This window comes from Bos indicus x Bos taurus, chromosome 6, assembly GCF_003369695.1.
Source record: "Bos indicus x Bos taurus breed Angus x Brahman F1 hybrid chromosome 6, Bos_hybrid_MaternalHap_v2.0, whole genome shotgun sequence".
In the NCBI taxonomy this organism is placed as follows: Eukaryota; Metazoa; Chordata; class Mammalia; order Artiodactyla; family Bovidae; genus Bos; species Bos indicus x Bos taurus.
Genome location: NC_040081.1, coordinates 113,797,283 through 113,809,295, shown reverse-complemented (window position 1 = coordinate 113,809,295; position 12,013 = coordinate 113,797,283). Strand labels below are relative to the sequence as shown.

General features: G+C 60.2%; 1 protein-coding gene across 32 annotated transcripts in view; it reads left to right on the top strand.

Annotated features, from left to right (window-relative positions):
- Nucleotides 1-12,013, top strand: part of ABLIM2 (actin binding LIM protein family member 2) — a 167,682-nt gene that overhangs the window by 84,798 nt on the left and 70,871 nt on the right. For 20 of the 32 annotated variants that reach the window (XR_003511619.1, XR_003511618.1, XM_027545125.1 and 17 more), the window contains exons 8-10: nucleotides 4,025-4,083; nucleotides 9,976-10,032; nucleotides 11,880-11,957. Coding sequence is in view for 30 of the 32 variants with exons in the window: in XM_027545125.1 (XP_027400926.1) it covers nucleotides 4,025-4,083; nucleotides 9,976-10,032; nucleotides 11,880-11,957 (194 nt within the window). In the remaining 2 variants the exon portion in view is untranslated. The remainder of the gene's footprint in view (nucleotides 1-4,024; nucleotides 4,084-9,975; nucleotides 10,033-11,879; nucleotides 11,958-12,013) is intronic. The other 12 variants (XM_027545146.1, XM_027545142.1, XM_027545144.1 and 9 more) reach the window with 1 other exon arrangement.

The following is a 12,013-nucleotide window of genomic DNA, read 5'->3' as shown; positions in this document are numbered from 1 at the left end:
GGGAAATCCCGGACCCATTCACCATTCAAATCACAGTGACCGTAGAATAAAGGCGTCCTGTGGCCCCAGACCTGGAGGAACAGCAGGTCACGGCCAGTCGTCCCCGCCCTCCTTCTGCAGGGGGCCTTCTTCGTAGCTCATTGCTGCTTGTTTAAAAAAAAAATTGCATCAACACTGAGACCGGGCACCCAGCTCCCAGCCGTTTCTTTACGCGTTTATTGCCTGGGGTGCGGGCAGGTCTCCTTTGAGCTGCACTTAGTTTTATCATTTTGACGAACCTCTCCCCCACCCACCCCCCCACCTGTGGCTTATTCATTCCTGACCTTGATAAAGAAAGATTGTTCACATACTTGTCAAAACCTTGGAAGGAAGACGTTATTCAGTTCATGGCAGTCGGGGAGAGGGATCAGGCCGAATTCTACAAGGATGGTGCGGGGGATTTATAGCCAAGGTGCTGGGAGTCGGGGAAATGGGTGGATGGAAAATTATCAAGAGGAGAGCCGGAGGGGGACCCCTTGCTGAAGGCAGGCCTGGGGCCTAGACAGAGGCGGAGGCCGAGGAGCTTGGGCATATATCAAGGGTTGGGGAGTCCCCGCGCGCCCCCCCTCCGCCCCCTGGCTAGGGCAGCTCAGCAGGATTCTTGCTGGGCCTGGGTTCGCAGGCTGAAGGCCTTCCCCAAGGGCCCCAGCAGGATGGTTGGATGCTGAGACCCTTCCCCTGCCCCCCGACGTGGTCTCAGTGTCTTTTCTGTCTCGTGACCCCAGAGGCAAGCCGAGCGAGCTGCACAGTGTCCCCCAGATGGGCCGTGGGATGAGCTCACCCGGGGACCGCGTGTCACACAGGCCTGCTTTTCTGAGACAAGCTCGGGGGCTGACGTCAGCCGGGACGGCCTGGTCCCCGGTGTCCCCTCTTGTTCTTTAGTCTTGAGAGCTTATCAAAGGGGTCCTTTGGGCCCCTCCCAGCTGTGCCGGGATGTCTTGGGTGGGGAGGAAGCCCCCTGCAGCCCGAGGCGCCCACCCCCCACCGCGACAGCGCTTTCGGGACATGCTGACACCAAGCACGGGAGCCTGGGACACGAGCTCACCATCAAGGGGACCCAGTCTCAGGACAAAGACGCTCTTCATGGCTCTGGGCTGACGCCGGCTCCCTGTTTCTAAAGCCGGACCCGCCCTGACCTCCTGTGGAGTGTCAAAGCCTGTCTTCCTGCCTCCCGTTCCCCAGTCTGTGCCCTGAGGGTGTAGACCTGGCTGGTGGTTTTCACACCCTGCACAGACACTGTGAGACCCTCTGCCTGCCTGGTCCACCTGCGTGCTGGGGCTCCAGGAGGGTGTGTCTGATGGATGAATCCCGAGCAGTAAAAGCTCAGAGGAGCAGGGTCGTGAGCCCTCTGGCCTCCGAGGGAGATGAGGCAGCCCCCTCACCAAACTCCTGCCAAATACCAGCCCCGCCTCCCAGCCCTGGATGCAGCTGCCTGTCTGCAGACTTGGTACATGCCCGGGAAGAAGGTTGGCACTCACTAATTACCAGCGTGGTTGTTATGTTAGACACTTGGTTGTGCCCAACTCTCTTGCGGCCCCATGGACTGTAGCCCGCCGGGCTCCTCTGTCCGTGGGATTCTCCAGGCAAGAATACCGGAGTGGGATGCCATTCCCTCCTCCCAGGGGATCTTCCTGGACCAGGGATTGAATTTGAGTCTTCTTGGCAGGTGGATTCTTTACTACTGAGCCACGAGGGAACCTGAATCATCAGGGGTACCTAGATTAAAATACCAATTAGATGCTCTTTTCCCCCATTGGATCAACAAAGGTTAAAAGGACAGACACATCCCGCTATTTGGAGAATTGGAGTAGACGGGCCTCTTACCTGGCTGATGGAGCGAAAATTGTGAACTTGCCAAAATGCCTCAAAAGCCTTAAAAATGCCCACACTCTCTGAGCCAGGAGGACCCACTTTTAGGAAGCCTTCAAGTCAGTAAGAGAGATGAAGTGGAATTTGTGTTTCATGGAGTTCCCATGACTTTATTTAGAAATAAAACGTTGGAAGTAACAGTCAGGGAGCAGATAAAGAGATTCCTATTGATCCTTACCATGGAATATTATGCAGCCCTTAAAAGTTACACCTTTGATATTTAATTATGTGGAGGAACACTAAGACATTTTAAAGCAAAACTCACAGAATACAAAACTGCGTGCAAATGCTGTATTTAACGCGCACGTGTACACCGGATGACAGCAAGTAGGAGACTGCAGATGACTGTCATTTTCTTGCTGATTCCTTTAAGGCCTTGCTTAGATTTTAACAAAGAGTACCTATTACCGGGACTTCCCTGGTGGGTCCAGTGGCTAAGACTCCTCACTACCAGTGCAGGGGGCCCAGGTTCGATCTCTGCTCAGGGAACTAGATCCCACGTGCTGTACCTAAGGATCCTGCATGCTGTGACTAAGACTTGAGACAGCCAAATCAGTACATTTTTTTTTAAAAGAACATCCATTACCTTTGCGATCATAAACAATATATTTTTTTAATAAAAGCTCACACACACCAATCAATTCCCGGTCTCTCTGGGAGCTCCAGGTTGGTGTAGGTGCTTTTCCAGGGAGGGGCAGAAATGAGCTCCCTTCCCAAGTGTTAACTCACATGACCTAGAGGCTTTGCAGGCAGAAACGGGCTGCAGCTCCTCCTGCCACAGGTTTAAGCCCCTACGACCAGTCAGGCCCCCTACTCTGTCTACTCTGTGTGGACCTGAGAGTGGTATGGACACAGCTCCCATCTCCAAGGGGACGTGGGCTGGCCTGGTACCAGAGGGCGGAAACCTTCCCCCGGCAGAGGGTGTGTGAGTGGGGTGTGGGGTGCGGGGGGCGCAGGGGGGTCAGGCTGAGGTTCAGCGAGGCGGGAAGCAGCGTCTCCGGACCCTGAAGTCCTTACCCTTGTTTCATTGTATTAAGTTCTCCCAGTGGCCTGCTGAGGTAGGGTTATTGTTGGCCCCGAGTGAAGGTGGGAAATGCCTGCAGTCTGGGGAGGTCAAGTTTGAATTAGAGAAGAGCAGGACCCTTGGGTGGGGAGCGGGGAGGGTGCTTGTGGTAAAGAACTCACCTGCCAGTGAAGGAGACATAAGAGATACAGCTTCGATCCCCTGGAGGAGGGCATGGCAACCCACTCCAGTGTTCTTGCCTGGAGAATCCCATGGACAGAGGAGCCTGGCGGGCTGTGCTCCATAGAGGCAGACACGAGTGAAGCAACTTAGCACACACGCAAAGCCCTCAGGGCCCTGGGGGACCTGTGACCTTGATGGTGGGACCATAGATGGGGAAGGCTGGGTGGGGCTGGCATGACCAAGACAGCTCAGACACCCTGGGAAGCAGTGAGGGGCTGGGGCCCCAGCCCACAGTCCCACTCCCAGCCCACACCTCAGGTTCCCACCTGAGGGTCCTCCTTCCTGCCTTCCAGCTGAGAGCCCCGCCCCAAAGCCCTCATCTCCCATTCAGGTCGCGCCCAGCTCCACACTCCACTGTGCCCATGGCTGGGCTTGGCCACTGCCCACTTCACGGAGAGGAGCAGCCCCCTTTATCTGCTGCCTGAGTTATCTGGCTCTGAATAGAAGCCACCCCCAGAGCGCTCCTCGAAAGCCTCCTCTGGGTGCTGGGGATCCGAAGGGTCCCGTGGGAGCACTGGCTCATGGTGATGCTCTACCTGTTTGTTCCACGTCGCCAGTGGGACTGTGAGCCCCAGAGCCCGAGAGCCGCAGACCCAGGAACAACCCGTGACTCGGCAGAGGAGGGCGGTGTGGTCCCAGTGTGATCATCACAGAGGAGGCCTGTGGGGCCCCCGTGTGACTCGGCACAGGGGAGGGTGGTTGGTCCCAGTGTGACTCGGCACAGAGGAGGTTGATGGGGTCTCAGTGTGACTCGGCAGAGAAGAGCGTGGTGGGATCCTAGTGTGGACACTGACCCCTTCCTCCTGACCCCCACACAGCCCTACCTCTGGGAATCCAGACTAACTCTTCCTCTTGGCCATCTGTCCGCAGGCTCCTCCATTTGGCACCCAGCGTGTCGACAAGCAGCCAGAACTGAAGACAAAAACAAGGTTGGTGGAATTCAGTCTCCGATGCCCTCTCCCCAGCTTCTGAGCTACATCACACAGTTGAGGGGGTGCTGGCTTGTCTGCAGGCTCAGTGGTTAGTCCTAATGGGCCGTGGGGTGGGTGGCCCGAGGCCCCCGAGTGTCCAGGTAGAACGAGCAGATCGGCTGCTGGCTGGCCCGGGGGCTCCCTGCCTGGCCCTCCTTTGCTCAGTGGACGCCAATGGCTGCGAAAGTTCAGGGACCACTGAAAAGTTAGCACATCTCCTAAGAGTCCCCAAGAACGTCCATGCTTCTGACGCGAACAGCTGCTTCGTAGGGTCTCCCCATCTGCCCTCAGGTTCAAAAACAAGTTAGAAGGACTCAGTGGAAAGTGTCGCAGCCCAGTTGAGGTTTGTCCCGGGGAGAGTGGAGTGGACTCAGCCCAGCGTGAGGCAGGGTCCCGGGGGGAGGTCTGGACCCAGGCTGCCACCGTCCTGACCTGGTGGAGTCCGGATTCCACACCTCCCAGCGTCAGCACACATGAGGTGTTACCAACCAGGGAAGCCCCACGGCCGGAGATCTTACTGGGGCTCCATTAGTCGACTGACTGGCCTATTGATTGATTGCCATGTGGTTGCTTTCACTCTCCCGGTGACATCACCCAGGACCGCCAGCATCTCAGGGCTGGTCTTTCTGGTGTGGCCCGCCCCACCCTGAGACCTTGGGGGTGTGGTGAGCGCCCTGCCCCCGAACAGAGAACTCCGACCAGGTGTGACACTGATCACCTTCCAGAAGCAGGGCAGGACCCGTGTCTAGGCCAGGCCAGCCCTCCCCTCTGGGCCAGGTGAGACTCCTCATCCCACAGAGGCCCTGCTGGGGCGCCCGGCCAGAGGTGCCACGTGAGGGAGGGGGCCAGCCTGCCCCGGGGCCCTCCTGGGCTGGTGTCCCCAGGAGAGACAGAAATCAGCACCCTGACAAGCAAGTGATGCAATGGGCTGGCGGGGCCGGAGAGCAGGGGAAGGACTTCCTGGGGATGGTGATGGGGGGACATAGAGGGGGTCCTCCAGTGGAATCGAGTGGGAGCGGAACCCTGAAGAGGGGTTGGGGGTCCCGGGCAGGGCTGGGGGCTCAGGCAGAGGCCCCGGGGCAGGACAGGCAAGCTCCCTTTGGCTGGGGCCGTCAGCAGGGCAGGGGTCCTCCGCCTGCCCCTGCAGAAACACGGTCCTCCTGCCTGGGCCGCCCTCTCGTGCCTGGCACCCTGCCTCCCAGCAAACTCATCCTGTGGGCTCTCAGATCCGCCTAGAAGGTCATCCCCTGAAACCTCACAGACGCCTCCGCTCACATCCTCTTCCCCCAGAGCCTCCTCACCGGGCTCCAGTCTCCTCCATCCTGAACCCCCTGGCCCCGAGCCAAGCCCTGGCAGATGACAGAGAAGTGTTTGCGGGATGAAGGGAGGAAGTGAATCTGGGTGAACTGCAGCTCAGGGCATCCACCACCCCAGGCCCCTCGAGGGGAGGTGTGGCAGCCAGCTTTGCTCTGTCAGGGACCACCCTCACCCCTGCACCACCTCCGCTGGGATCCACACCCTGCAGACCCCAGAAGCGAGTGCACCTGCCCTCCCCTCAGGGGGATGAGTCGTGTGTGACCCAGAGAACTCCTGGCCTCGTCCCAGCGGCCCCTGGTCTCCCACAGCCGCCCCCAGGCAGGGCGCCCAGGCCTCGCCAAGACTTTGAAAGTTGTCACACTTGCTACGGATGAGCCACTGGGCAGATGGGCCCTTGAAGACCCTGGTGACTCAAGTGCCCCATAGGGCAGCGGGTCTGCATCCAGACTTGGAAACGACAGCTGGGGGACTGCTCTAGGGAGGTGGCTTCTCAGTGGCCCCCTGAGGGTCTCCAGCACCTGCGTGCATCAGAAGGGGACCACTGCCCTGAGGAACTCGGGCCCTGAATGATAGGAGCAGAGCTCTGCTGTTGGGGGCACTCTGCTATTTGCTGGAGATGCTGGTTCTGCTCACTGAGTCCTTTAGTGACACTTCCACTGTGGGAGGGAGGGGGTCCAGGGCTGCAGAGCCCCCCACCCTCAGCCATGGGGAGTGGATGGGGCCCGAGTGGAAACCATTCCCAGACCCAGCAGAGGCTGTGGTGCTCAGGGCTGGGAATTTGCAGCGGAGGGGCTGGTTCGGAGATCCACCCTCATGAACATTGTCCTAGGAGATGGGATGGGTTGCCGGCTGGTGGAGGGGACCCTCCTCGTGTGGGCTCCTCAGGGAGGGTGGGACCCAGCAGGACAACAGACGCTTGCCAAGCCCGTTCTGAAAGAAGTCAGCAGAGGGAAAGTCTCCCTTTTCCTCTAGCAGTTGATCTCAGTGGGTTTGGAAGCCTCTGCTTTTCATGTCTCCACTCCTTCATGAGTCATTCATTCAGCACAGCTTCAGCGAGGGTTTGTCTGGGCCAAGCCTGGTTCTTAGTCTGGGGCACCAAGGTGACTGTCAGAAGTCCTGGCCCGAAGCTGCTGCTGTTCGGAGGAGCAGGTGGACTTACCTGCAGGTCACGTCGAGGGCCATGGGGACCATCCCACTATGCCTGGCGTGGCGTGAGGGCCTGGGGAAAGGTGGCCTTGGGCCAGGGCAGGAGGGCTCCATGGAGGAGGACCAAGTGCCCAGGGTCCTCCGTGCCCTGCGCCTCCCCTAACCAAGTCAGGGTGACCAGCGCCAGCCCTGGATGCTGGACCGACTGTTGAGCTGGCCTCAGGGCCTGCAGGGAACACAGCGGGCCTGGAGGCGGCAGGCACGTCTGCTCTTAGCCTGGAGCCCCCGCCCTGGATGACTATGGGCCACTGGCCCAGCAGGAAGGAGGCCCTCTGGGTGCTGGAGGCTGGCAGGATAGGGCAGAAAGAAGGACCATTGTCTTGGGGGCTGGTCATGGCCCCAGAGTTGGCTTCCGGGGCTCGTCTCCACAGATGCTTCAGGAACATTGAGGGCAGAAGCCGGCAGCCTGGGGACAGCTGTCCCTCGTATCCGGTGACAGATCCAGGCCCTGGTCATGCCCTGCGTGTCCCTTGATTCACCCTCCCCACCCCTGCTCCTCAGAGCCTCTTCTGTCTCGCCTGAGAAATGAGACTAAACGCTAGGCAGGCCAGGCAACAAGTGGACAGGGCAGTGGGTGGATGGGGCAGTCGGTGCGCAGGGCAGTCAGTGGGCAGAGCAGCAGGGGAACAGGGCGGTGGGTGGGCAGGGCAGTCAGTGGGCAGCAGCTGGACAGGGAGGGCGTAGATTACTTTCCTGGTCACTTGGGCCCGTGGAGACAGCTCTCCCAGCCAGCTGACCGCCCCTAGCCTGTGCAGCAGGAGAGAGCCGTGTTTTTCTGTAGTGTGTATTGAGTGGGAGCCAGCTAACGAGCATGAACCTGCCGGACCTGGTCAGCTCTGAGTCAGCCTGGCAGGGTCGGCTCGGCGGCTGTCAGCCCCGGGGATACCACAGAGGTGGCATCACTCTCTCTGAGTCCAGCCTCCGGGCGGAGGTGACTCTGCTGTAACCTGGCAAACCAGATGAGAGCTAAGTTGCCCATCTGGAGGGGTGCTCAGCGGTCAGCTAACCAGGCATGCCAGGCCCAGTGGGTTCCAGGACCCCCCTCCAGCCCCCGAGGCCAGCTCCAGGGTCCCTGTGAGCAAGCCAGGAAAGGGAGAGCAGCCCTTCCTTACTCCTGGAAGATCTCTGACTGTGTGCCCCCTCGGAGGGAGGGCTGCCCCCCAGGACAAGGATGCTCATCTGCCGAGGGTGCCCAGGGGGTTCCCGTCAGAAGGCTGTGGTCCTAACAGCCCGTCCCCAGTGCCTCATTAGGTGTCGGATTGTACCGTCGTTCAACACATGGTCCCCAACACACGGTCCCCGAGCACCTGCTGTGCCTTCCAGGCTGGGCGCCGGGAACGCAGAGGTGAATGAGCGTCCCTGCCCTGCAGCGTCTGGGAGAGACACATGGGCTGGCTCCAGGGTGCAGGACATTTGCCTGCGAGGCAAGGAGGGACAGGGCTGGCTGGATGGGCCTGGCGGGCGGGGTTAGGGGAGAGCCTGGCTTCCTGGAGCCAGGGCTTTGCAGGTGTGCGGAAGGGTGGGTCGCAGGGGCCAGCCCTGCTCTGGGTGTGGGGTCCCAGTCTGAGGAGCTGTGAACAGGTGAGGATCGAAGGAGGGTTTCAGAGCTGTGGGAAGGGGCAGCCCTGTGTCTGCTGAGTAGCTAGAGAGGCCTCGGTGCATGTAGAAGGTGGCCGGGGCAGGGCCAGCCTGGCGGCTCCTGCTCCGGTGGGACCAGAGGGAGCCTGGATGGGAGGGCTGGTCTCCCCCAGGTTGCGGCTGTCTGTGGTCACGCCTACCCTGGGGGCGCACGGTGGTCCTGGCTGCTTACTGCGGGGCAGGGGGTGGGGCACCTAGAGGAGGAAGCCGGAGCCCCTGTACTGACCGTGGGGCTGCTGAGCAGAGAGAAGCCAGGCTTGGTGAGGCTGCCCCGGGGTCCCGAACACAAAGACGAAGAGACTGACCCCGAGCGAGGATGTTCTAGCGGAATTCACAGCGGCCGCCGGGGTGGGAGAGCCAGACCTGCGGTTGGAGCCTCTGTGGCCTTGGGCCAACCACCCGCCCTCTGGGAACTCAGCCCCTCGGCTTTAACGTGGACACGAGAGGGTGCTGGCCTCCCTCTGCCTGTCCATGGAGCTTGTGTCTGACCTCAATGAGAGCCAGGCGCCCCTCGACCCTGTTGTGGGACGGCGCTTCCTGGGGCCGGGCTGGGTGGACGGAGCTGGACGACTGCCCGGGCTTGGGCGGGTGTGAACGGCACCCCAGAGAACGCAGCTGGGTGCTGGGTTTGATTGTGAGGCTGCTTTGGGCCAGTTGGAGGCAAGGTAGAGAGAAGGTGAGAGACAGCCCAGGTCTCCTGATTCTGGGGGAAACCGCCTGGACTCAGCCCCCTTCCATCTAGGCTCCCTGACCTGGAGGACATCGCGGGGGTGGGAGGCGCTGCTCCTCTCCCCGCCCCCACTTCTCCTGGTCTGGGAACGGGTACAGAGACGGGGGGCACTGTGTAGCTGCCCAGCTGCCTGCTCGGGACCCTGAAATGTGCAGGAGAAAGCCGACCCTCTTGCTGCCGTGCAAACAGCCCAAGCCCCCTTCTGTCGGGGTCGTGGTGTCAGTAACCCCGGTGCCACCCCGACAGTGCCAGGAAACATCCCTCGGGGCCTGGGGTCAGTTCTTGTGGCTCGGCTGTTGCTCTCAGCTTAGGCACTTTCTTCTGAAACACCCAGTGTTAGGCGGCTTTGTGAAGGGACTTCGTGAGCTGGAATCAACTGAACTGAGAGCAAGGTTGACTCACCAGAGCCAAAACCTCAGCAGGCTGCGTGTCTGAGTCCTCGGCAACAGAAAGAGCCTTCCAGGCAGGCTTCTCCATTGCACAGAGAAGGAAGTTGAGCGTCAAAGGTTTTTCTCAGATGTGCCAAACGTACACACACAGCATTTTTGCCTAGCAGAACGGGCCACCTGGCCACCGGGACAGTGGTAAAACACAGACGGTGGGTTTCCCGCCTCCCACGGCGTGTCTCCCTTGAAACCGCAGCACGTGATGTGTGTCTTCCTGGGGGTGGCCGAGCCTCGGGGGTTGGGCTGACCTTCTGGAGGGACCCCAGCATCTTGCCGGCCTTTGCAAGCCTGTGGTCTGAGGGGACAGGCAGACCCCTGAGTTGATGCCCCGTCCCACGTGTGCAGCCGGGCCATGGGGCCTCAGAGAGGATGCCAGGGTGACGCCCGGGTTAAGGAGGCGGCTGGACCGGCCGATAAGTGACCGAGCGCGGCGGTGGCTGGACCGACCGACGAGCGACCGAGCGCGGCGGTGGCCGCGGAGCTTCACGCCCTGTCCTTCTCCTTCCTTTCTAGATGCAGAATCAGGCTTCCCGTCAGGCTTCCCCGGGCGCCACCCCCTATGCCTGTCAGGTTCGTCCCCGCCGCCGCCTGTCGGGCTCACGTCCAGTCCTGGTATCGTCCCGTCCCCGCTGGTGTCGCGCTGAGTGTAGGAGGCGCTTGGGTCATCTCCCCGAGGGGAGAAGGGGGCGCTCCATGGCAGGCGTTTTGTTGTTGTTCACTCGTGTCCGAGTCTTTTCAACCCCGTGGACGGCAGCACGCCAGGCTTCCCTGTCTTTCCCTAGTGCCCAGAGCTTGCTCAAACTCATGTCCATCAAGTCTGTGATGCCATCCAACCATCTCATCCTCTGTCATCCCCTTCTCCTCCTGCCCTCAATCTTTCTCAGCATCAGGGTCTTTTCCAATGAGTCGGCTCTTCGCATCAGGTGGCCAAAGTATTGGAGTTTCAGCTTCAGCATCAGTCCTTCCAATGAATATTCAGGACTGATCTCCTTTAGGATGGACTGGTTGGATCTCCTTGCAGTCCAAGGGACTCTCAAGAGTCTTCTCCAGGTGTTAGCCGAACCAAATGTGCTTAAACAACAAACGGAACTGTCCTCTCTCAGCTCTGGAGGCTGCAGCTCCAGGGCCCGCCGGCAGACTTGGCTCCTCACGCGGCCTCACCTCTGCGCGTGTGGACGGCCGTCTCCTCCCTGTGCCTCACACGTCGCCCGTCTGTGCCCTAGTGTCCTCTTCTCATAAGGAAGAGAGTCAGATCCAGGCCTGTCCTTAAAACTCCATTTAAACCTAACTACCTCTTCAAACATCCTGCCTCTAAACACGTTCTGGGGTCCTGGGGTGTGGGCTTCAACCTGTGAGCTTTGGAGGGGGCAGTTCAGTTCATGATACGGCCCCTCCCAGGCTCCTAGCGGGAGGTGTGGACCACTGTGAGGGGCTGGACAGAATTTCAGGGGTGAGGGGAGAAGGGGCCTGCTTAGCAAACGAGAGAGGAGTTGGGCCTCCCTGGCAGTCCTGTGGTTAGGACTCCACACTTCCACTGCAGGAGGCACCAAACCCTGTGGCCGGGCCAAATAAGAAAAACAGAACAGGAGGAGCTGCGAGTGGGGGGCAGGAAGCAGGAGCCCCTTCGTGGAGATGGGTTTCATTCGGATGAGGCGAGTGGGAGGCCTGGAAAGTTAGGTGACTGGGAGGTCCTGGCCGGGGAGAGGGCTAGACCAGGAGAGGGTCCAGGAGCTGCCAGGTCATGCCCAGCAGGCGGGGATGGACTTGGGTGCAGAGACGGGGGCAGGAGCTGGAGGAAAGCAGGGTCGTCATGGTGGTGGAGGACCTGATCCAACAGAGCAGAGGAGACAGACGGTTGGGGGGTCTGTCACCACGGGGATGCGGACGTTATGGTCAGAGATGAGCGAGGAGGGTTGGGGGGATGGTCCCCAGTTGCAGTGGGCACCCGAGGAACAGGTCCCAGACGGGACGGCCGCCCCGTCGGACCACAGAGGCAGGGCTGGAGGTGCTGCAGCGCGTCCCCCAGAATCGACGCAAAGAATCTACTCTCCGAACACCTCGATCCTGCCTTTGCTGGCGGGGCACGCAGAACCCCTGAAAACGCATCATTGCTTGCTCTCACCCTCCAAATAAAAAGATCATTTCAGCGACGTGGAAGCTTCGTGGTCGCAGAGTGAGTCCATCCGGCCCTGGGAGCACACGGCCCCTTTGCTGGCAGCCAGGGTCACCCGCTGTGTCTCCCGGTTACAGCTTCCTTGTCGTTCATCCAAGCCTACCTGTTTATTTTTCAACCTGCTCATAGAAAGGGTCTCGTGAGCTCCAGCGTTTCTGCTGGCGCTCGACTCGCTGTAGTTGCCTCTGGAAGGTTCTCTGCGTCAACAGAGTCTGCTTCAGCCTATCCCTGTCTCGTCTCCTAGGAAACCAGGACTTCCTCAGAGAGCATCATTTCTGTACCTGCTTCCAGCACCTCAGGGTCTCCGAGCCGCGTGATTTATGTAAGTCCCATTCTCTCTGTGGAGAGGGGAGACCAGGGGCCCAGGGTCCTTGCTGA